This window comes from Protopterus annectens, chromosome 2.part2, assembly GCF_019279795.1.
Source record: "Protopterus annectens isolate FY-2018-M chromosome 2.part2, PAN1.0, whole genome shotgun sequence".
NCBI lineage: Eukaryota > Metazoa > Chordata > Ceratodontiformes > Protopteridae > Protopterus > Protopterus annectens.
The window spans coordinates 881771316-881797936 of NC_056730.1; the positions used below are offsets into that span (position 1 = coordinate 881771316).

A 26621-nucleotide genomic window follows, 5' to 3' on the forward strand; every position below is an offset into this window, starting at 1 on the left:
CTTGTAGACATTCCCTTTCACTTTTACTGGCACCCGTCTGTTATAAATCACTCTTACACTCTTCTCCACCCACTCCACCCTGCCTGTACTCTCTTCGTCACCTCTCTTCCACACTCACCATTACTCTGGACTGTTGATCCCAAGTATTTAAACTCATTCACCAACTCTACTCCCTGCATCCTCATCATTCCTCTATCCTCCCTTTCATTCACACACATACATTCTGTCTTAGTCCTGCTAACCTTCATTCCTCTCCTCGCCTCTCTAGGGCATATCTCCACCTCTCCAGGGTCTCCTCAACCTGTTCCCTACTCTCACTACAGAACCCAATGTCATCCGCAAACATCATAGTCCACGGGGACTCCTGTCTGATCTCGTCTGTCAACCTGTCCATTACCACTACAAATAAGAAAGGGCTCAGAGCTGATCCTTGATGTAATCCCACCTCCACCGAAAATGCACCCATCACTCCTACCGCAGACCTCACCACCGTCACATTACCCTTGTACATATCCTGTACCACTCTTACATACTTCTCAGGCACTCCCGACTTCCTCATACAGCACCACAAGTCCTCTCTAGGTACCATGTCATATGCTTTCTCTAAGTCCACAAAGACATAATGTAACTCCTTCTGACCTTCTCTACATTTCTCCATCAACACTCTCGGAGCAGACATCTCATCTGTAGTGTTCTTTCCCAGCATGAAACCATATTGCTGCTCAATAATCATCACCTCTCTTCTTAACATTACTTCCACTACTCTTTCCCATAAATTCATGCTGTGACTGATCAATTTTATCCCTCTGTAATTACTAAAGCTCTGCACATCTCCCTTACTCTTAAAAATCACTACCAAAACACTTCTCCACTCCTCGGGCATCCTCTCTCTTTCCAAGATTTCATTAAATAATCTGGTTAAAAACTCCACTGCCATCTCTCTTACACAGCTCCATGCTTCCACAGGTATGCCATCTGGTCCAACAGCCTTTTCATTCTTCATCCTCTTCATGGCTATCCTTACTTTCTCCTTGCTAATCTGTTGCACTTCCTGATTCTCTATCTCCACATCATCCAACCTTCTTTCTCTCTCTTTCTCTTCATTCATCAGCACCTCAAAGTACTCTTTCCATCTGGTCAACACACTCTTCTCACTTTTAAATATGTTTCCCTCATTATCCTTTATCACCCTTACCTGCTGCACATCTTTCCCAGCTCGGTCCCTCTGTCTAGCCAATCAGTACAGGTCATTTTCTCCCTCCTTAGTGTCCAATCTTTCATACAACTCTCCATATGCCTTATCCTTAGCCTTCACCATCTCTTTCTTCACCATACGCCTCATCTCCTTATACTCCTGTCTACTTTCCTCATCTCTCTGACAATCCCACTTCTTCTTTGCCAACCTCTTTCTCTGTATACTGTATACTCTGCTGTACTTCCTCGTTCTACCACCAGGTCTGCTTGTCCTCCTTCCTCTGTCCAGATGTCACACCAAGCACCTTTCTAGCTGTCTCCTTTACCAGCTCTGCTGTAGTTATCCAGCTATTCGGTAATCTCCTTCAGACTGGCCTTCCTACATAGGATATAATCCACCTGTGTGCATTTTCCTCCACTCTTGTACATCATCCTATGCTCCTCCCTCTTCTTAAAATACGTATTCACAACAGCCATGTCCATCCTTTTTGCAAAATCCACTACCATCTGACCTTCTGCATTCTTTTCCTTAGTACCATACCTGCCCATCACTTCCTCATCTCCTTTGTTCCCTTCACCAACATGCCCATTGAAATCCACTCCAATTATAGCTCTCTCAACCTTGGGTATGCTCACCACCACTTCATTCAACTCACTCCAAAATTTTTCTTTCTCATCCATTGCACACCCAGCTTGCGGAGTATATGCACTAACAACATTCATCGTCACACTATCAATTTCCAGCTTCATAAACATCACTCTATCTGACAATCTTTTCACATCCAAAACACACTTGGCATACTGTTCCTTCAGGATAACCACTACCCCATTTCTCCTCCCATCCACACCAAAATAAAACAATTTGAATCTGCATCCGATACACATGGCCTTACTCTCCTTCCATCTGGTCTCTTGCACGAACAATATATCAACCTTCCTTCTCCCCATCATATCAGCTAGCTCTCATCTATACCAGTTATACTGCCAACATTCAAAGCTACTACCCTCACTACCACACTCCTATCCTTCCTCCTCTCTTCCTGCCTTTGGGCATGCCTTCCCCCTCTTCTTCTCCTTCACATATATTCTATATATTCATATATACATATATTCTGGGAGTGTACTGAGTTGACAGACTTTAAAGATTCACAAGAATGTATCCAGGGAATCCAACAATGAAACAACCAACGATCAAAAAACAGCTCCCCTGAACGAAACACCACGATCCACGATATCCAAATCCTTTATTAAATGAAGTACATGAGCAATAGGTTAAGACTTTAAGGATTCTCTATAGACTACTGTATTAGAGATACTGGGTGAGGAAACTGGTGTAAGTAAGGAAATGATTGTTTGAGCTATGATACAGAATTGGAATTGCCTAGACATAGTAAGGCCTCACTGAATCTAATTATGGTGGCTACCAAAAAGAAATTATTTGAAAATGGAAATCAGAGTCTAAGCCAATTGTACTAGAAGTAGTGAATATGGTAACAGAGATAAAACAACTGGAACTGGGAACTTTAGAAAAGGGTAGGAGGAAATTACACAGAAAAATGGGAATCGTGGGAACAATATATGCTGTAGGGTTGCCACCTTTTCAAATGGCCAAAGTGGGACATTTTTGGTACAAACATCAGATTTTACAGGTTGACACATACCCATGGTCAGTACAAAAGTAAGAAGTTAAATTGTTTGCCTAAATAAAAGCTTATTCTTGTAGCATTTTAGTTGCTTATTCTGTTTCTTATAACATTTAGGTGTTTTAGATACAGAATAACTGTTTTATGCAACTATTACATAAAATATAGGAAATAATTTTGTCCTAAAATCTCAGGACATTTGCCATTTTTACAATTTTTTTGTCAGGACACAACTGCCCAAAGAGGGACTGTCCCTCGCAAAGTGGGACAGGTGGTAACCCTAAATTATGCTGAGAAGGAACGAAGCTTAAAAGAAGGCAGGATTTGAATGAGCTATGTAATGTTTGACTGACAATGACTTGTTTTCCACAAAAATTATGTCAGTATGGTTTGTTTTCATTCATGTAAATGTATGACTGCCTATGCCATACGTGAAAATTTAACAATGATGTTTCTTACAACAAAAGCTCCACAACCCACTTTTGAAACTGACATCCCATTAAGGATTCTAATTCTGAAGTGACTTTTTCCTTTCAAGTCAGTTAAATATTATGATGTTGCCTCAGAAGCCAGCCATATTATCATAATAGATTATGTAGTTATGACACAGACAGGGCATGTTATTCACTACTGTAGCAGGAAACGTACCACATAACACACTGGACCTAATTAATTTTGTTTCTTTTAAAATGAACAATCTTATAACTACAAAAAGCAGTAACAATTATTTCACACAGCACTGCTGAAGTGACAAACAACAGACTGGAGCTTTTATATACCAGTAATGATTACCAGGGCCCAATTCACCCAACACTTGAATAGTACAACAATAGTGTGGCATTGACATAATTGTTATCCCCACAATGATGTGGATGAAGAAAAGAGTAAAGCATGGAAGGAAGCATTATATTGAAGTGGAATCCTTTTGCATTTTCTTTACTTTTTTTTTGCCTCTTTTCCCTGAAGCTGACCATCAGCTGCCACCAATTCCTTTTCTCATTCACCAGCTCTGACCCACCTTATCTTCCCCCAGACTCAACATGACCCATGTCAGGGAGGGTGATGAAATCAAGGACACTGGTGTGGAATCATATTGCTGCCAAGGAATGTGCCCTAACCCTCTCCCACCCCACAGCAGCCGTGTGAGCTTCTCAACTGCTGTCTATAAGAGGTGGCTGTTTGCTTCTGTGCATGCACAACCCCATGACCAAGAGGTATACTGGCTGCAGAGTGAAGCTCATCTGGCTCTTAATGCTGCTACTGCAGCAAGCCTAGGTATCCCCCAAGTGGGTGAGTCGTAATCAGCCGCTCACTCTAATCACCCCCATCCACTCTCTCCAGCACCTCTGCCACTAACTGAACCCATTTCATCTAGACCACAGTAAGGAATTTCTCCGTTTGTGCTATGGGGCCGGGCCATGCAATGGAGTGAATTCTTAGCTTAAATTAAGTTTTCAAGGTAATCAGATCAGGCAAGAAAAAAATACCATGCCCAGAATAAAGGCAATTTCTTTCACTGAAATTTCAGAACAGAGAAATAAATGGTTTCAGTAAATGTAATGGTTTTACAAGAATAAACCATAATCTTCATATGCTGTTACTATATACTAGTTCAGTAGCTCAAAATTAAGCAAGGAAGAAAGAAAATAAATGGGTGCTCAGAGAAAAACATGTTTTCATTTTGTGATGCTATTTGCTGTCCACACTAATGGGCTTAGAAAAGCAAAGAACACTGCAAAATAGTAAAGATTACAGAGTATGACATTAATAAAAATATGCAAACATTAAGCATTTCTGGTCAAACATTAAACTATTTTACTTGGTGAAGAAAGTTCTAACTTACGAAAACTGGATGGAGGTCGACTCCATACATCTCCAAAGATTTGGCAATTCTTAAATAATTGAGCTCTGCCTCAGCTGGAACCTGACCCCTGAAATGAAATTAAACAAAGTTCTCAATTGTTTGTTCTTATGTTTCTATAGCATGGCAACTCACATTGTTCTTGCATCCTGGGCACTTTTTTGTATTTCAAATTTACTATTAAAACATTTATATGGTATCTTATATAAAAGCTCCAGTCTTAACATTTTTAAATGACACACATATTTTTCTTTCTTAAAACAACAACACACTACATTTAAAAAGGGGAAAAAATGATGATTTAATGCACATACTTGCACATCGGACATGGTTATATAATCATAGAGATTATTACCGATATCTTTGACAAGTTCCAAGATACCATCTCTACCAGGTATAAGCTATCACCATTTCAAGTTATTTCAAATTACTTATTTAAAAACTAACAATCATTACCTTCAAATACTTTTTCAGGTATCCAGTATTTCTGTATACAGAAGTGAAAAAAAATGTAATAAAAAAAACAGAAAGTTTCAAGGTATGCAGAGTAAGTTTGCTGACTTCTTAGTCTATTGCTCATCAGGAATTTGCTGGGGTTTTACAGTTTTGATGGTTGGTTTACTGTATAGCTGTTTGAAACTGTAGGTGTCCAAATCAGAGTTTAGTACCTAGAAGAGCAGACAGAGTTGTAGCTAGATCATCTGATGCCCTAGGCATGCCCCAGACTGGTGCCACCTCAATCCAAGAAGAAAAGATCTTCCTGAAAAAATAATTAATCAATCAATTAATTAAATGGTTTCCCAATGTTAAGGGCCTCAGCAAGAAAAAAAAAACTCTAAACTGTAGTAATGAGCTTAAACATGCATTACAGTTACTAAAACATTAAACAAAGTCACATCACCCACTGCTTCTTAACTGAATGGCAGTTGTTCATTTGAACCCTACTGGCAACTGCAAAGTGTGCCCTCTGACAGTTTGCATCTGGGGCAGCCACCCACTTTACCCCACCCTAGTTAAGTCTCTGACAGCAGAAGAAAATAGATTTAAAGCATACTAAAACCATTTAAAGCATTAAATTATATAGGACAACAAATCCTAAGAAATGGCTGGTGGTTGTGTTAGTGTGTTAACTGACAACTGTTGTGTTTCAGCTCAGTCACAGATTCCTACTGAACAGTTCACTGTATAGTGACTTGGGATGATAGAGTTTGCAGATTAATTTGAATTACTTCATCTATAGCTATTTTTTAACTTATGGTATATCTACAGATGGTCAAGACTAGATTCTCCAGGAATCAAGTGCCCAAATCACAAGGACAGACAAGAATAACAACGACCATTTTCTAAGTGTGCAGTTCTAGTGATTTCTTTGTTTTCGAAAACTTCTCCCTTCTTCATGTCTGTGCAACAGTGAAGGTGGTATATATAAATTCAAGGGGTGTGGGGTACATTGGGCTTACCCCTGAAAAATAACACAGTTTCAGTTTTAGTATTTCAGGCATTTGTGTTTGGCAATGTGAATTCTTGGTGTATTGTTAGTCAGTGTTTCATTGTGGATCCCTAACTTGTGGTAGTGTAGGACAGTGGAAAACACATTCTTTCAGCTGCTTAGTCTCTTGCAGTTTTTTAAAGTCTGTGGACTGATAAGGCAGGCATTTATTCTAAGTTTGTTTTACTGGCATCTGAAAAGAACTGAGAATTGATGGTTTCTTTCTGAAAGACATGTATTTGTGAGTCAGTATGAACTGATTTTCTCTAAAAGACAATGAAACTGTGTCCTCATAAAGAGCTGCTGGACACAGCTAAACTTCTGTCCCTCAGCACAAAATGTATGGTAAAGTAAGTGAGATTTAACTGTATTCTAGCTTTAATCACATTTCATTGTGTCAGTTGTCTAGCATTTATTTAGGAAGTCAATGATATAACTTGAAAATCCTGATTAGGTACAAAAGGCATGTCGACAGAGTTAAAGGAACAGCACATGAAATGAGCAGCACAGACTGGGCAAGAAGAGTGGGAGGCATATTTGTGATGTGAGTCTGTGGAGCAGCTGTTTGGCTCATGGAGATTTGGGATGGCAGAGGATATGAGGTCTACAGGAGAACTGGAGAGCTGCATAGTAATTATATGGGAAACAGAGATGCAAGTGGACAGGCAGGAAGGATAGAGTGGGACTGGAAAAGAAGAAAAGGCAACAGAAGGCAAGTAAACAGGATTGTGGGAAAAGATAAACAGGGAAAGGCAGAGGACAAGAGGACATCTACAGATGCTGTAAGAGGAATACAGTCAAAGTGAGGTGCAACAGAAAAAGGTGAACGGAAAATTGAGAGATGCAGCCAGGAAAATGAGGACAAGCAGAAGGAATCCATGGTAGATGGACAGATGCAAGGAGCAGTGACAAATAAGAGAGACAGAACTAGTGGTGGCCAAGCAGGAGCCTAAACCACAAAGTACGTAGAAAGGAAGTGAGCAGTGAGGAACAATGCAAGAGGCAGGAGGCAAATGAGCAAGAACTGTGAAACTATTTTCTATGTAATGCACAGAGGAGAGATGGAGAAGAGATTATCTACACAACAGGAAGGGAGATAACCAGCACAGACAGTGAGACAAACTGAAACTGGCAGACGTAGAGATGAAAAGGGAAAAGAAGCAGATGCCATATGCTGACCATCTAAAAAAACTCCAGCTATACTCTGTGGCATATCGTCTACTCAGAGGCGATCTCTGCTTAACTTACAAGGCCATGTCAAACCCTGAGCTGTTGGACATGCTCCACTTAAAGAAATCTCAATCCCTCAGAGCCACATGCTCCAGGGATCTAAACCTTGTCATCACAATGAACAAAACATGCTGGAGAGATAGGTTCCTGACCCAGAGACTCCCCATACTCTGGAATAGACTGCCCATACATGTCAAGCAGAGCGCCTCATTGGCCCTCTTCAAAAGGAACCTTGATGATTGGATGGGAGATAGGAAATTCACCCCGGGGATCATGTCAGTTGCCCTGCTAGACAGGGGCCCAGAGAAGTAAATATTGTGGGAAGAAATATCCAGGGAATTGTTATGGCTAGGCTTGCATAGGCCCTAGGGCCAATAGCCTAGTACCATCCTATGAACCTATGATATGATAACAGTAGCATGGGGGAGGTAGGAAAAAACAGAAAAGCCAATGAGCTGACAGACAAGAGGTCTTTGGTGATTGAAGACTCAATCACAAAGGGGATTAAGAGATTAGGCAAGAAAAAAAAAAAACAGCCTGCATTCAGTGAAAACAGCCTCAGGGATTAAACTCAGTAAAACATGGAAAGAGGTGACCAAAGTAATTATCAAAGGGAGAAGAAGACTCGTGTTGTAGTGCAAGTTGTCTTCATGATTTGTCAGAAGAGACAAATGAAGTTATAGCAAGCACAGCCTGGGTAATGGCAGAAAGATGCCAGGGGGAGGGGTTGTTAACAACATTCTCAAAGTGTTACATGCAACAGAAACCAGTATGTATGCAATTTACAAAGTCTATAGAAAAAGTGGAAGGTAAAGACAAATGCAGTTCTGTACTACAGAAATAGAAAGACTTGTACATCTTGCTGCTGGGTGTGATACACTCATGGTTGGGGGGTCTGCACATTGAAAGTCAAAACAACACGGCAATACTGTTGCATTGGGGAATGTGCAAATACTGAGCAGCAGAGGTAGCCAAGAAGCTTCGGAAACATGAACCACAAAAAAATGACCGAAAAAGAAGTTCTAATCACATGGATCATCTAATACCAATAGTTAAGAAAGAACAAGCAAGAAAACCAGATATAGTGGTAAAACAAATGACTAAAGTATCATTAATCACTGAAACAGATACATCTAGTGACTATAGTGTCCTGCATACTGACAGAAAGTAACACAATACGAGGATATTCAAGTAGAAATTAGAACAATATAGGATAAAGACCCCCTAGACAGTTCCAATAGTAGTAGAGGCAACAGGAATAATAGGAAAGCATTTCAGGCTAAGTTAAACATGCTACCAATTCATATAACTCACATGAACTGCAGAAGGAGGGAATTCTGAGTACACTGTGGATGCTGAGGAGAGCATTCTTGGCAAATGTCAAAGACTAAAGCAATTCTAGTCTTATAAACCCCAATCATAACCTGACTCAGAAATAGGAACACTCCTGTTGTGATATTAGAAACTCACAATATTTAGAGAAATTAATATAGAACAACAGGATCATGGAGTACTGCTGACTGCAGCATTGGGTAAAGGAGAAAGGCTTGGCCTAACGGGAGGATACAACAGGTAACCTGGTAGAGAGACCAGCTCTATGCAAGGGACAGGCTCCTTTGGAGCCCAGAAAGGACAGCAAGGCTTAGCTCTGAGTTGGGAGAGTATACATATAAGAATGATCATAACTTTAAACTCAGAAGGGGTCAGCAGTGAAAGAACCAAAGGAGTGGATTGCATGGTTATATAGTAGAGAGGATGGTAAGAAGAGAAGTGGACTATAACAGAGGAAAAAAACAATAAACAAAAAACAAGGGGTGACTCAGAGCATGACTGGGCAGTCTTACTCTGCACTGCAAGCAGATTGGCTATATAAATGGGGGAACAGGGAACAGTAAGCATTGATGCAGGAGGGGATACTGTCATTGCTGGTATCACAAAAACATAGGCCAGTGACAACAGGGGTGGTACATGGGGATGCCAAAGCGTTGGCTGTTTAGAAACAACAGATAAAGCACAGATGATGTTAGTGATCCACATAAAGAAAGGAGTCAGATGTGAGGTCAGACAAGGGAAAAATGCCAAGCAACAAAAGAGGCAAGGATGCAGCCAGGGATAAAAGTGAGGTTAAGTGTGCTGGCAATTAAGAGGAAATGGGAACAGTGTATTGTCTCACACACAACAACAGGACCAATTTCTCAACAAGGAATGAGGATGAGACATTGATATGAAAATAAGGAACTGGACTGGGAGGAAGAGGGCACCATTCAGAGAAGATCTGAACCTGCCAGAAGTAGACTGGGAGATACCAAGACCTATGGGAGAGAGACATAGTGGGAGACTGCTGAGAACTTGGACAATGAGGGATTCCACTATCTGATTAGGACTGTACTGGCAAATCCAGCATTCCTGTATTGTTATAAAAGGGTACAGGAATGGGTAGGGGTGGAAAATCTTAGTGAATGGACCTGATTTTTTTTTTCTGTACTTACCACAAAAAAAAAAAAAAAATCACACTGCTAATGAGGTGCATTCACAAGTGTCAATAAAGGGCTGCACATACCATTACCAGATTCTTGATAATAGTGGAATAATTTATCTGATGAAAACCACAAACCAGTGACCCAATAAAAGACAAAATAAGCTTTATTCACTCTCTGACGTCTCGGCTGCAATGCCTTCAAGGAGAATACACACCAAATGAGACACCCGGTATAAATACTGCATCCAATTACTCAATACAAATGCCAATTAAAAAATCACAACGTTCATTTTCACCAACACATCAGGGCTCATCTGCAGGTTTACATGGGACTATTTTAGAAACAGTTGAGCAAAATTGAACATGCCTCTACTGACATATGTTTTAGGGACAGACTTTTATATAAAGAAGCTATTTATATTCTTGAATTTGATACTTTAATATCAAAGGGTATGAATTCTGAACTTAATTGGAGATTTCTCCTTTAATAAGAATATGATTTTTTAATTGGCATTTGTATTGAGTAATTGGATGCAGTATTTATACTGGGTGTCTCATTTGGTGTGTATTCTCCTTGAAGGCATTGCAGCCGAGACGTCAGGGAGTGAATAAAGCTTATTTTGTCTTTTATTGGGTCACTGGTTTGTGGTTTTCATCTTTATTTTTTTTGTTTTAGATTTGTGTATTAATGGAATAATGTATCTGCCTGAGTCAATACAGGAGTACCAACACTTAGACACTGTGAGCATCACTATAGGACTGCTAACACTGGGTGAATAAGCAATATCCAGTGTCATTATACGATTGCCATGACTGAGTACCTGAGTACCCTCCATGGTTACTGCTATGTGAGATGTATGGCTCTGAGATGGATAAATACACTGAGTTCATAAGGAAGGTGTTCTATTATTGTTGTTATTACTATGAATGAATGCTTGAAGTTCAGTAAAAATCAGTGTTCATTGCCTTGATATTAAACCTGCTCTCCATATTTACAAATCATTATTTTACTATTGAGAATGAAGGGAATGTAGACAACCGTTTTGTACAGACAGGTTTTCTAATGCAAAATTATATACCATAAACTCTTCCAGTGTGACTGAATATCATTCAGTAGTTATAATCTAATTGATCTACCTACATGTATTTACCTATTCTCAAAATACATACATATTATTTTCTGCATTGCAGAAATGATGGATAAGAACTGAATTTTACCACACCTAGAAACCTATTATATGTTACTAAAGGTGTGATTACTGAGGACTTCTACTTTTCAAACCATTCAGAAGTTAATCTGATTTTATTATTTTCTTGTGTCACAGATATTCCAAAAAAGAGACTGCACAGAACTCAACACTGAATCCAGAGATGGAACAGAACTCAACACTGAATCCAAACCTATTAAAAGAGCCATAGTAACTGATATAATTAAGAAATGATTACCCGATTTTATCAACAGAATTGATAATTCTTCAATTATACTTGACATCAAAAGAGTAGCAGTCAAAGTAAATCTTAAAGGTAATCTCATAAATCAAGCTAAGTTTATTAAAAATGGGCTTTAAATTGAGCCAGCCTAATAACTAAATACTAGAACTCTGCTTATGTGAAAAGTAAGGAATTACAACTTGAACTGAGTCCTGGATTGAAGTCAGAATGCTAACCACTCACTCTGAACAGGCACACACATGCATACAGTACACACACACACACACACACACACACACACACACACACACACACACACACATGTTCAGTCACACACACTCATGCTCACACACACACTCCAAACATTATTAAGAAACCTTCTGACAGTATATTTCTGAAATTCATTACATAGATAAATATTTAATTCAAATAAAGATATATTACAGGTTCTTTTCAAGCTTTAGAGTAAGATATATGAAAATACTGACACCTATAAATCCCAGCAAGATAATAACTGCATCAATATTCTTGCTGCTCAGTTAAGACGAAAATCTATGAAATTTCTAGATAAACTATTCTCACTGGATAAAGTTCAACATGCCTTTCACCAGTTAAAAAATAACACAGCTCCTGGCCCAAATGTTTACACTACTAGTACTTTCTGACAGTTTATCTAAAATTGTTTTACAATTTATATGCTATCACATTCTTGGGTATTTCTAATGCCTATATGAAACAATCTAAAGTATTTTAATTTCAAAACCAAATACTGATTTATTACAGCCTTTTAACTATATACCTACTTCCCTTATTAATTCAGATTTTTAAGATTGCCGATATTTCAGTGTATTAATCTTGCTTTTTATTAACTTCTCAAATAAACAACAAAACTATAATCATGTCATCTTTTCAGCTATTACAAAGCTATCATAAATCCTATATTTTTCCCTTTGGTAATAGATGCATCCAAAGCCTCTGACAGAAGTCAGCTATTCAATTTAGAAAATATGGTGTACTATTATATGGTAACATCTCTACTCATCTTTCAAATACAAAAATGTATCTAAACCAATTTACATAACAATGGTACCTGATAAGGCTGTCCTCTGTCCCTCTACCTATTTCACATTTATATTGAGCCCATTTTCTTCCATTTAATTTCTATATCATACATTGCTTTTCCTCATCTTAATACTCTCTTAATATCAGTTAATGCAATGTTCATCTTCTTGATTTCAATATTTTGGTGCTCACTATTCTCAAAACAAGTAATATTTCCACTTAGGAAATATATTAAACTACTGAAGTTCCACTAGGAATTATCAGAGAAGGTAATCAGATATGAAATTCTCATTTTTGCCAATGCCTCTTTAGATGAAATGAATACTTTCCTTGACTACTATTTTATTTTACATAATTGTGTAAGCCTATTCCATTAAAAACTTTTAAAATGATTAATACTGAGTTATCAGAATTTATCTGATTGCCTAAATCTTTAAAGCTAACCTATACAAAATTAGCTCTTGTACAGAAGTTTGGGGGTTGAAATTTCATGAGTCACATAATTACTACCATTTTAAGACAGGTAAGCAGTCCCCCTTTGATATAGAATTTGTCACTAAGCACTCTCTAATTACAACTGTAACCCCATTATAAAGTCTTTATCAAACACAAAATTATTTCATTTCTTAAAGTTCAGGATATGTTTATTGTTCTTATTTCCTTTTTTCAAAGGTTCACAAAAGAGTGGTCCTCAAGAGAAAATGATGCAAATGTCTCTTCCAGATAAGGGATCCTCACATTCTTCATACTTTGTAATAAAAAAGACTTCTGGGTGGAGTAGATAAAACTTTTGCCATTCAGTAAGGGAGAAGATGACTACCTGTTGTAGAACACTATGTGGAAGAGCACCCTAAGGAAACCTATGACAAAGGGGAAGTAGTGATAAATGCTTACTCTCACTCACAAAAGTAAATGCTGGAGGACAACTCTCTGATCAACCTCCCCAATAATGCAGAACTGGAAGACAATATCTCACTAGATGATAACATCCAGGGAAAGGTGATGAGACCATCATAGCTGCAGTAATGTCTGAAGAGTAGGCAGGACTACAGCCCTTATACCTAATCCTTCAATCCAAAATCTCACTCCTGTCTGGATCTTGTTTGGAATCTATAACTGGGCACTATAAATACTGCTGTCTCTGGGCCAACAGCTTGCTCTTGAAACTTTGTCTGAGTATAATGGTGGTTCTCAATGTCATGATGTACTACCACACAAAGCAGGAAGTGTCTCTGATGGTGTTTATTCAAGAACTAATAACTGCACAAGGACTTGAAGTGTTTTTTTTTCCTTAAATGTTTTTTTATTCCAAATGTCCCTACCCTAACCCTTCTTTAACACACGAAATATCACTGGATTGTCAGTGCTTCCCTACTGCATCAAGCCATCCATTGATGCACATCTTTTCTTAACCCAGGTTACTATCACCAAGTACAAATACAAACATCGTGTCAGAAAAGGATGGTTTAGTCTCCGGTTGTGTACTGAAAAATAACACAGAAATGTACATTCTAGAAATAAAGAAGGTTTGCAAAAATGTAATGTCAAAGATGCATGAGTTATGAACTCGGAATCAACTAAACCTCACTACTCCTGGAAATTAGAAGAAATAGGAAAACTGACAATGTTAGAAAATGTACAGTTCAAAGTCCTCTTTAGTGAGCTCTAGGGTTGGATTATAACCTACTGCTCATAACACAAATAGAAGGTTACATTACCTATTTGTCTTTAAGGTCTGCAAAAATGGTTTCCTTCTTGTGCAGAATGTTAGGTCATGAAATTTCTGCACACTGTTATCAACATTTTAAAAGGCAGTTTTCATAATTGCACTTGTGTGAGTAAACGAGACATGAAGCTTATTAAGAACTTGGCACCTTCAAACCATAATATCAACATGGGATGAAACTGAGGACATAGTAGCACATAGCACTGGAATATTGACCTGTGCTTGTGAATTGATACAATCCCTATGGCAGTAACAGAAATACATCAACTGATTTTTTTATCATCTCCAGTGATATATAATTTAAATAAATGAATACTGAGTTCCCTGTATACTGATGTAACTTGAAGGTTTAGTTTATATAGCCTGAAGTACAGAAATTGCAGTACATTGCAGTCAGCACCCCCCCCCCCTTCTCTTTTAAATTAAAGTTTCTAAGAAGCAAAATTCACCACTATATACAAACCAGACTGCAATGACTAGATGAACCTGTCCCTCCAAAAATTAATTCCTGGACCAAAGTGTTAAGTCAACTATGCATATCGCATTTTCATAAAATGGAGGGCACATGTAGAAAAAGTGACTTAGGAAAGCGAAATAGTTTAAAAGGACAAAAATCAGGTTGCAAATGCATACATTCAAAACATGAAATATTAAGAATAAAACAAACTATATACCAGCCTCTAGGTGAAACAAAGTAATATTAAGACGCAATCTCATTTACTTCTGCCTTTATTTACACTACTGCAACTTATGGTAAATATATTAGTCTGAAATGGTACAGAATTTGTTTTAGACATCTTTGTTTCAATCAAGAGCAGTGCTACTCTTTTACTTGACTGTTCCATGTTAAAGAGAAATTATGCCAGCTTACATTACAAGATGAACTGTTTGTATAACGTACCATAAACAGTGTTAATGACAAAGCATCTTGTAGTCTTGCTACCAAATCAGACCATAAGCATTAACAGTGTCAGACTGACTGAAGTGAAATAAAAATGAAGCTTTGTTAATACTTCAAGAAAGCAAGGGATACTTCCCTGGCACTACAGCTGATGTGTAATCTGAGATATTGCTGCCATAATTAAGGACATAAAGCTTTAACAGTAAATTTTAATCAAGAAGTGGCAAAGAAATTCTGTACTACCCATAACTTTCCAATGTCATTCTGACAAGTTCATCTTTTGGTTTATATGTGTATTGTAGCTCAATATGACAATAAAGATGTCAAGGCAGTGAAAGAAAGGAATAAATAATCTGGCATGCAAAAATGATCACGTCTTCACTACAAATTAACTTTACTGCAACTAGACTGGCACTACATGTATAAAATGCATTTGGTTCCATGACGAGGGGCTATAAATCGTATGCTAAACACAAATTTCAGCTGCAATCTAACTCCTTTAAAAATGTAATATTGATGTTTCACTTTTATTTTTTCTGATTGCTGTTCTGCATAAACATTAACTAATCATATCAAGTTTCACAAGCCACAAAAATAAACCTAGATGCAAGCAGAATACTGTTTCTACCTAAGCAAAGGAAAACATTTCTGTTACACTTTGAGATAAAATAGAAATATAACATGCAGAGAATATCCTGACTCCGTATAAATTTCTTCATCCTCCCCTAACTCGTATTCCTCCCCATCTCATCCATTGGTCTCCACCTCATTTCTGGCCTACTCTAACATAGCTACTTGCTCATTTGAATCAGAGGGGTCTTGCAAAACACTGTTTATTTAGATGTTTGCCCATAATCTCACCCTTTTACAGTATATCTGTTTTATGTATTACTCTGTATCTAATGATTATGTTGAAAAGTTATGTGTCAAATACTGTTTATTGATTGTGGGGTCAAAGGGACTCAGATATGCAAAATATGTGAGGTACAACCATACTTAAAGAAGCAAGGCTGACATTAATTTAAATCTAAAACAAAAGAATAAATGAAATCACATTGTGAAAAAAGTGTGTATTTACTGCTTTCAGCAACTTCAAAATAAATGTTCTAAAATAAATGTTGATGACAGTTCATTACTGAACCTGGGAAATTAATGCTAAGGTAGTTTAAGTATTGACCATAACAGCAACTGCATGAATACTAGGATGACTGTTGCGGTACTTTAAATCCTGGCCATAATAGTAGCCGTATGAACAAGTAGGATCACTGCTGCAGGAAACATGTACATATCATGGCAATAAGCCACGGAAGACATTAGTTTCCAATTAAATGTTTTCAGCAACCAGATGTCACTTTGGAGATTTGACTGCAATCTAGTGTTATGGCAGATGTCACTTTGGAGATTTGACTGCAATCTAGTGTTATGGCTGTTACAGGATAGTCACACAAAACACAAATCAAAATACAGAATATTAACATGTTCTACGCATGCTCTGTGGTTTATTCCAGATCAGGCTAAATTATATGTGTTTCTGAAACTCAAATGTTTATTACTTAGTAACTTCAGTCCATACCTCTCAACTCTCCAGATTTTTGCAGAATGTTCAGATTTTTGCCTCAAATGTCAGGTCTGTTCCGCGGTTTTATGACAAATCATCCATGACTGAAGTCACTAAATAACGGCACACATTTAAGTTTCAGATGTCATATCCTTCAGAAAATGTATGCTAACACAACAAAAACCTATTATTCTAGCACTGTTCTAAGTTCATAAGAGCAATAATTACAATCTTTCCCTATTTTTGCCCCTTTGTCCCACCATTATTTTAGGCTTTGTCCAGATTTCTTGAGCTAAGCACCTGACAGATATGCTTCAGTCCTCAATGATTTACCAGAAACCCACAAATATTATGAGTAACAGACGAAAAATATGAGGCAAAAGTCTGGGCAGTTAAGAGGTATGGCTAAGTGTGAATACTCTGACAAGACACCAGCCTGGGCAGTGACAGTGAGGTAGGTTGAGGTAAGAGACTTCAGATATACATGCCAGTGTATTACAAAAGCAGTCAGCTTATCAAGTCTCATTGTTTGTAAAGATTCTCTCTGGGAGTCTAAGTGTAGAAGTGTGGGACTCAGACTATTGTGTAACAGATACACCTCCACTCTTCTCAGTTTTTTGATTTTGCACAATATTTTGGAGATCGCGGACTGTGATAGTGCCTTCAGCTACATTGCTTACTCAGCTTAGAAAAAAAAAAACACTTATACAGGCTGCAGAAACAGAGTCCCACCTACTACTTTTAATCTGGAGACAACTGCAATGGGCAAGATTAGTCTATGAATTTATTTCTAACACTGTATATTCAGTAAAATAGATCACTACTTTCCTCCCAGCCTTGGAAGTACCTTGTGCTATTTAAATACAGGTGGGCATTTGTTTTTGTTATTTACTGCATTTGATTACTGAGTTAACCTGTCTGGGCATTAAAACCCCTTTTCAATGGAGGCTAGGCTAGAAAAACTCCTCATAAAGAAAAGAATAGCCATTTACAGACAATTATAGTAAGAACATATGTTTTACATATGAAACACATACATCTTATATATACTCAGATGAATAGTTATTTCATAAGGAATGATATTTACATTCAAAAAGAGTGTCTTCAGTTCTAAATCTGCCATTCAGATTGCGCATATTGAATCACAAATGAATTCCATGTTTGTGTGCAGTTATTTCATATATGACTGTACAGATTTTCCAGCATTCAGTGTGATAATAGATGCATAGACGTCTGAAGAAAAACTTTTTCAAATGTTGCTTACAGACAGCTATATTTACATGTATGTGGTCAGCAGTGAAAGATATAGTGCAGTAAACTGAAATCTGAGTAGGAGAAGGAAAATCAAGAGGAAAGAGTAAGATGGATTTCAAGAGCAACAAAGGAACAGTGGAGGAAAGGAAGGCATTATCCAGCAACTTTGAATGGGTGTCATACCTTTTTATGATCTTCCATAAATATATTATATTGCATCACAATTACTTTTGTTTTTTGTCCGGAATTATTGACAATGAAGCTGAGATCTCACTTCATTTCCCCCAGATCTGCCCCACTAGTCAAAAATGTTCTTTTTAAGAGAATTATAACATTTCAAAGCTGTCCCTGATTTTCAGTTTTTATATCCCCCTTGGGTGTGCCTGTCATAATAGTAAAGGTCTTTACCTCAGAGACAGAAGGTAAGAGATTTGATTCTGATCCTGGGTTACTCACTATGCTTAAAATGTCCCTTCAGGGTAGTCAGCCTAGAATTCACCTATAAATCTATAATTATTTCTTGTTTTCTCCAGAGAAATCTTGGACAACGAAGTTGAGAGGTACACATAACTCTCAGCTGTTCATGACTTCTAAGTATGTCCCTGGTTTCTACTCATATTTTTGCCCATCCCTCATAATAATTTGCATTTTTCTGGCAAATCCTTGAGGACTGCAGTCACTAAATAATACCCACATTTGAGCCGCAGAAAATGTATGCTAATGCAAAATTTTTCCAGTCCTTGAGTTTGGGCCTTTGCCTTCCATTATCTTTTTGGCTTTGTCTCTGATTTTTGAACTATGAGGTTGAGAGCTAGAAATACATCACTGTGATCATTACTGTTTTCCACCACAATCAGACAGCTGAGGTGTATAAAGTCAACAAAGTGGGTATAAGTGCTGTGTATGTGGGCTACCTGGCAATGAATGCAGCTGACCCTGCCGTCCTTTGATCAGTTTAAGCAGTCTTTAATCTGGATTTGTAGTATTAGTGGGCACTTCTGTTAAGTAAGCTGAAATACTTTACTGTGGTACAGTGCGTTTGTTTGAAACAAACTTGTAATTTTCTACGGTGCTCATTTTTTTACCACAGTCAGAAATCTGATGTGAACACAGTCAATAGAACAGTCTATAATTGCTGGGTATGGCATTTGTCTGTGAATTAAATTGACTGACTTTGCTGTTAACTACTCACTTTAAATTGCCACTTATCTGTTTTTGCAGGATCAGTGTGTATTTGTGTGAAGAAACTTGGGAAATGTTACTATTGCTACAGTAAATTTATATGAAACAAACTTGAAATGCATTAATGTGGCTAGTGATGTTTTTACCACAGTCAGATACTTGAGGTATACACAGTCAAAACAGTGACTATAACTGCTGGGTACAGGGCACAGGCTGACTGCGAATGAAACTGACTGACCCTGTGGTCATGATCAAGATGAAAAGTCATTGACTTGGTTTTGCAGGACTAATGTACATTTGTGTAACGCAACTGGCTAATGGGTACAGAGACTGTAAATAAAAATGACAAACATGCCATTGGATCATAGTTAAACAGTCACTGATCTCATCTAGCAGAAGCAGAATCACACAATACACCATATTTGATGAAATCTATGTAAAATAATTACTGCTACAAATATATGTGCATCTGTGTGTGTGCATGTGGGAAGGCTGTTACAGTGCATCTAATAGTAACACATTGGACATAATTTACTTTAGAATCTGTCACATTTTAACCACAGCACTGTACACAATAAGTGGCTATCTTTGAAGATCTGGGCAGGATATATGCGAAAGTGAGCAATCACTGGTATAGTGGAGCAGCAAGCGTGGTCACAGCACTTGGCTCACTGGTTGAGTTCATGGTTGTGATTCTTTCTGTTTGGAGACTGCATGCCCTCTATGTCTCTGTGTGGGTTTTATCCTGGTCCTCTTAGTTTCTACCAATACTGCAAAGGAATGCCATAGGTGAACTGCAGTTCCTTTAGTTAGCCTGCAAGTAAGCATGTAGTGCAAATGACTTTGTGTTTGTGTGTGTGTGTGTGTGTGTGTGTGTGTGTGTGTGTGTGTGTGTGTAAGAAAATGCACGCACTTGCATCTTATGATAGACAGGCTTGTCAGGATCAGTATCAGTATCAGTATCACTACTGGTATGAAAAAAATGGGTCTATATTATGTTATTGAAAAGTGAGTTCACCAAACTGCATCTACATCAGAAATGCAGTTCAGCAAAGTGTTGATGGTGAGATTGCAGTACAGTGAAGACTGGAAAATTTGTCCTTTCCTCACTGTAATAAGATCTTGGAGTTGATATATATAATTAGCGGGGGGTGTAGGGGGCACAGCCCCCTACAAGAGTGAATTCACTGAACTGCATTTTTTATGTAGATGCAGTTCGGCGAATTCACTTTTCGATTACATAATATAGACCCGAAACAAATACAACCAATTTTATATTTGGACATACACAATATGTGGTGCACATACATATCTGTTCCAGACAGCACTAAAAAAACAGTTAACAAGTCATTCTATTTCAATGATAAGGCTACAATGCATTATAGAGCATCTAGACCCATACAGCTTTTTGTGGCCTGGTGAATCCCACATGCGTAGCTGTATAGAGTTATCTTGGCTCTTTGCAATTGTTTAGAAGAAGTGTAGGCATAGAACATTCTGTGCATTGACAAATGTCCTTTTCCTTTACTAAAGACCTTTTCTGGTCCTTAACTTCAAAATGAGGATGGGGAAGTCGGGGGCTAGCTACAACTCAAGTGGAACATTTTGAGTTTTTTTTTTTTTTTTTTTTTTTGCAACTAACTTATTTAAAGTACATGGAGTTATGGCTCAACTGCAGTGTCTGAGCTATAGAAAATTAGATGTTATAAGAAGTATTCTTATTATTATAAACATGCCACACTTTATATCAATCACTTTTACTGTATTCTGATCTATTAAAAAAATGGATTCCTGGTACACTGTATGGGGCATTAACAACACAAATAATGTTTTCTGCCCCACACCACTGCATCGTTCAGGTATACAAACTCAAAGATTGCATAATAGTGTAGGTAAAGCAAAACTTCCTAACTGCATTGTTAAACATATTGTACCCTTACAGGCCCCATGTACCCCCCAAACCTCTAAACACAGAAACTGCACATTCGCATAACACTGCAGGCAAGAGGATATTTCACTACCTGCACTGTTACTTTATCCATTCTAACATCTACAACAGTATCAATGGAATTTGCTAAACAGGCAAACTGACTGACCGGGGTGTAGCATATACACACAGGACATGTGTTTGCAGCTACTGAACAGCAAACTTGTGCGCATCAGTACATGTGATCAGACCTAATACAAACAGTACCAGGGGAATGTAGGAAGATAACATACTGCAGCACTGATTCATGCCTCTACTGCAATGATGTTACCTCACACAGATATAAATACCACTTGGGTTACTGTTACAGGAAATACCTGTCTGTTTGCACAAGCACAGTCTCCACAGAGGTGGCTGGACTAATGCACACTCAAACTCTCGCAAAGCTAATTCTCTACTCCTTGACTGCACATTTAATTACACTTGGAAAATGTGGATAGAAGAGCATACATCAGCCTCTCAAATACTCTTGAGTGTATATTCTATTGAAAAAGGCTGCAGTGACAGTTGCTGATCTAGTGAAGAGGGCCTCAATGTTTCTAGTCAGACTTTTGTGGTACTTAAAAAATAAAACACTGCAACTGGCTAGCCACTTGGAAAGGATCTTATTGTTTGCTGATCAAACTTGCTTTCCTTTCATGAAGCACACAAACAACTGAACCGTCTTTCTATAAATGGGCGCAAATTAAATGCTAAAAAGTCCACTACTGTCACAACATTGTTAACATTTGGTAAACAACTCCTCCTCCAAGCACACAACATAGACAACACAACTCCACAGTGAGAATGCTGTTAAACACCTTGGAAATTGGGTTAATCATTTATTCTCCTTTGTTCATCATGTAATGGCAGTAGTCAGAAAGTACTTTTACTTAAAGCAGCTAATTGCCAAAGGAATATCATTCAGAAATAAAGAGGTCATTGCCCCTTTACATTCATCATTAATTAGGTCCATTATTGAATACAATGCTCCCTTTGGAATGTACCTTACTATGCATATCAAACAACTTGAAAGACACCACCGGTTTCTAACTAATAAAATCACTGGCTTAAAAAAAACCCTAAGCTACTAGAAAACAGTGAAAGCATTGTCCCTTTATTCAGTAGACTTCTGAAGGGAGATTTATGCCCTGCCTTCCACACTTTTAGGGATCCAGTGGTGCTGGAGCCTTTATTTCTCTACAGATATAACAGATCCACAAATACTAGAGCCATGTATCTACATTTTCATACACAAATAATTAAAACATAGTTGAGAGACAGGTTCATACCAGAAGCCTTCTGCATCTATAGAAAAGACTCCTGCTGAAACTCAAGCAGTCCAATACATTACCTTCCCTCAAACAGGAAATGGATGATGGGTGTTCACCTGGCTTGATTGGCCCAGCCCTCCTTGAAAAAAAGAGCTATAGTTTAAGGATGGGTACTAGCAAGTCATAAATGGTCAAAATACTCAGTTGCATTGTCCTTCTTATGATTCCTAATGAGTTTTGTCTTTTCTGCACAATATTTCAGAGTCCTGTGTACAGCAATGCAGTACTTTTTTTCCTTTATTTGTTATATGGCAAAGAAACATAAAGCTAGATGGACTGAAGTCAAAGTAAACTCAGACACCACTTTAAGCATAAAGGAAATGTTTGTTTTTAATGGCAACTTTTCCTGTGGAAGATTGTACATGGATCTTTATAAACTATGGCCTGCACCTCAGAAACTATTATTGCTGATATTATTTTGAGTAGAAAAAGGGTTTTCCCGAACAAGTACTTGGGTGTAATATAACTGATGAGGTCAGAAGTAAGATTAATTTCTCAGTCAAAGTATAGGATGTCTCAAAAACATATTTTAAAAACTACTTAACCACTGTATTTGTAAAGGAGGTTCTACAAGTAGACAAGTAAAAAAGCTACTGCAAGACTTGAAGAATTGAAAACAATGTGTGCTAACAGACCTCTCATCTCAAAACCAACTTCTTTTTTATTTCAGAAACTTTTCTAGTTTTCTATGTTTGACCTTTTGGAACCATTTAAAATTAGTATGACTTCATTAGAAAAGACAAGACAGTCTAGGCATCAACCAGCAATTTTCCACCCTGCTAGATGAAGTGCTTTAAGAGCTAAGTTGTCCTGTTGGTGTGTTAGCCAGTTGCTATGGAGATGTAGTATTGATAGTTTGGTCACTCACAATGGAAGTTAGTAGAGTGCTCCATGTGGCTATCTTGACCAAACAGCATCTATGAGCATGACACTTATTTTCTTCTCTTTTTAGCATTAGCAGAATATTTAGAATTAGGGATGCTGACTGAAATGCATAAAGAAGGCCTTTATTCCAAGATACTAAGAAAGCATTTGCTGCCACAGCTAAATGATGATGCAACCGGGAAAAGAACACACTGGAAGCTGATTTTTAGATAGCTCAATTTTTTTATTATGGCCAGGAAAATGTCTCTTTCAATTTTCAGTCTGACAAAACTGACATTCTTTGGCTTAACACATTTGCTAATCTTTGCTGATTTGGAAAGTAGATATTTTTAAAAGTTTAGTATAGTGTGGCTGCCTGCATTCCAACAATCAATTACATGTGCATAACTGATTAAAATGTATTCCTCCTCATTTAATGATGTATCATATCACTGTGATGTCCCCATGCTGGGCCAGTAATTAAGGAGCCTGAATTCTCACCACCGACACTGGAGAGGGACATTTACTTGGAATACAAATGGATACACTCAGTATTTCCAGATGCAGACCTCTATGCATCAAGCCCAATTTCCCTTAGGAGCACACAGGGAACATACTCAGTCCGGGGTCTGGGTTTCTCTCTCTGCCTCTCCCCACGTCCCCAATAAGACCCCCTATTGGTACAGCCGCAGAGTTAAATCCTCAGCACAGTTCCCAAGCCATGTCCTCCACCACTCACTCTGTGAAACCCGTTCTTCCTGTCCCTGCTTCAAACAGCTGAGATTTAATTTCCATACACACACACATATGCACACATAAAACTGGGAAAGGCTGGCACAGATTACCCGCTCTACCAACTTTGTCCAGACTATAAGGTAGATTCAGTACCACCAGTCAGTTACTATAAGGCTCTTAAAAGGGTATTCAATTATGCTGAGTAAAGTTATTAATAAAATGGTAATGTTGACAAAACAGCCAGAGTTATCACCAAATAAATATATGGAAGTACTCTCAAAACTTAAATATTTTCTAAATAGGACCAGCCACAATGAAAAGTTGAAATATATTTAATAACAAATAATAAAAGAACATGAAAATACTAAATATCTATTTACAGTAAACACCAGAGTTTCAGTCATAAGGTATATTAAAAATAACACCAATGGAAAGTTCCACACAGTTACAGAAAAACAGTATTTAGCTAGTCTCACTATCTATTCCTAACTCATTTAGAGAATGACTGTTCCTACTTACTGAATACAGCAAGGCAAGATAATGTCAGTGAGTGGTCATTGTTGCCAGAGGCAATACAGAATATAGAATGCTAAGAGCAAACTCCTACTAATATCTAAATATTATTTTTGGCTTACAGAATGACATCACGCACATCTGGTAATCTGACTCTGTTTCCCATGTTATTACCAACACTAGAAGCTGACAGGATTTTAGCACCTATGTGTTACCATACACACAGAAAGGGCTTTGTTCAGATCTCGTGGAAGTCATAAAACCATAAAACCATTTCACTCTTCCTACAGGAGCTACCAACTATTCTCCAGCCCAGATATTGCATCTCTGGTACCATTCAAAACTGTGGGATAACATCTTTATGGATTAACTCATACAGTAATTTAATTTCAAGAATATTTTGCAAAGTCAGGTGGATTAAGGTTAACCTTTTCACTTCCAGTATATGCTGTTACAATGTCTATATTTAAACAGTTACAATAATGCATGTACATCTCTTTCCCTTCCAACAGGTCACACTGTTGATAAATTTTAATACAAGCAAACCTCACAAACACATTTTCAGCACAATCATCTGTAAAAATCAGTTTGATATACAAATGAGATAAAATTCTTTACAAAATTCCAGCTAGCTGTGCTGGCATACTGTATATTACAAATCCACTGCCCTATTTCTGCTGGTAGTATCTCCTATCATCACACCTCTACCCCTTTAAAGACTCAAGCTAGTTTCTCAAGTGCCCTTGAGAAATGCTGCATGAGAGGAATGACCCATCTGGGAATACATTACCCCATACCCTGTCTTGAGATCCCATCTGCCTTGGCACTGCTGACCCCCTACAGTGCTGCACTGTCATATCATGCCTGCAACCCTAGGCTCCACTATAGTAACTTGGGATTTTGTTGGCTGGCTCCCTGTAGCCATAGACCCCTCTCAGACTCCTCCTGCCTCCTACTGCAAATACGTAGCACCACATCCTCCCTATCATGGTAAGGTTTCATCATGTTAACATGGTACAGTTTGTGCCCATGCCTCCTGCCTTGCAGTTCAACCATGTAGTTAACTTCACTGACCTTCCTTACCACTTTGAATGGCCCCTCCCAAGCTGCTTTTTGTGTCTGACAGGAATGAAAACCATCACTTGCTGCCCTATGGCATGCTTTCTGTCTTGAGCATTCTTGTCATACCAGACCTTTTTCTGCTGTTGGGCTCCTGACAGATTCTCTTGGGCCAAGCCCATGAGCCTTGTCCTGAGGTTTAGGACATATGCCACAGCAGACTCCTTGTGGGATTCACACTCACCTCCCACTCATCATGAATCAGATCTAAATGTCCCCTCATCCTATCCCTATACAGCAACTCAAAGGGTGAATTCCTGGGGTACCTCTCTGTAAGCAAACGGGGCAAATATTTGTCCCACTCTCTCTTACACTGGTCTACAAATGTCCGTAGCATGGTCTTTAATGTAGAGTTTAGCCTCTCCACAAGATCATTAGTGTGGGGATGGTAGGGGTGGTCTTTTGGTGCGTCACCCCACAGTGCATCCACAGACAAGCTAGCATGTCTGACATGAAATTGGCACTTCTGTCAGTCAGTCAGTATTTCTCTCAGGAAATCTACCCTGCTGAAAATCTCTAACAAAGCACTTTCCACCTTTTCTGCCTCAATGGAGGACAGAGCCACCACCTCAGGGTATCTGGTAGCATAATCAACAACCACTAGGATATACTTCTTTTCTGTGGAACTTGGGATACTCAGAGGCCCCATTTTATTCACAGCTACCCTCTGAAATGGCTCCTCAATCACAGGCAAAGGCATCAAAGGAACTTTGCCCTTTTCTCCTGCCTTGCCCACTTTTTGGCAATGCTCTCAGGTCCTGCAATACCTGTTACATCCCTTGCAATCTCAGACCAATAAAAGTTCTGCATAATACATCTCTTGGTATGCTTTATGCCCATATGATCTGCAAAAGGAATGTCATAGGCTACGGCTAGAAGTGCCAGATGGTAGGCTCTAGGCACTGCCAACTGCTGTATTACCTTGCCCTCTAGCCCTCCTTCAGGGGTCCACTCCCTATACAGTAACCCTTTGTTCCATTATACAGACTCCCCTTTTCATAGGTTCATAGGTATTTACTAGGTTAACGGCCATAAGGGCCTTTTTAAGCCTACCCATTCATCCTAAATCACTAACAAGTT

General features: G+C 38.3%; 1 protein-coding gene across 1 annotated transcript in view; it reads right to left on the minus strand.

The window, feature by feature from the left end:
• The window catches only part of EPB41L4A (erythrocyte membrane protein band 4.1 like 4A), a 2214504-nt gene that overhangs the window by 1296718 nt on the left and 891165 nt on the right, over positions 1-26621 (minus strand). Inside the window, exon 7 of the mRNA XM_044064468.1 lies at positions 4681-4768. Coding sequence (XP_043920403.1) covers positions 4681-4768 — 88 coding nt within the window. The remainder of the gene's footprint in view (positions 1-4680; positions 4769-26621) is intronic.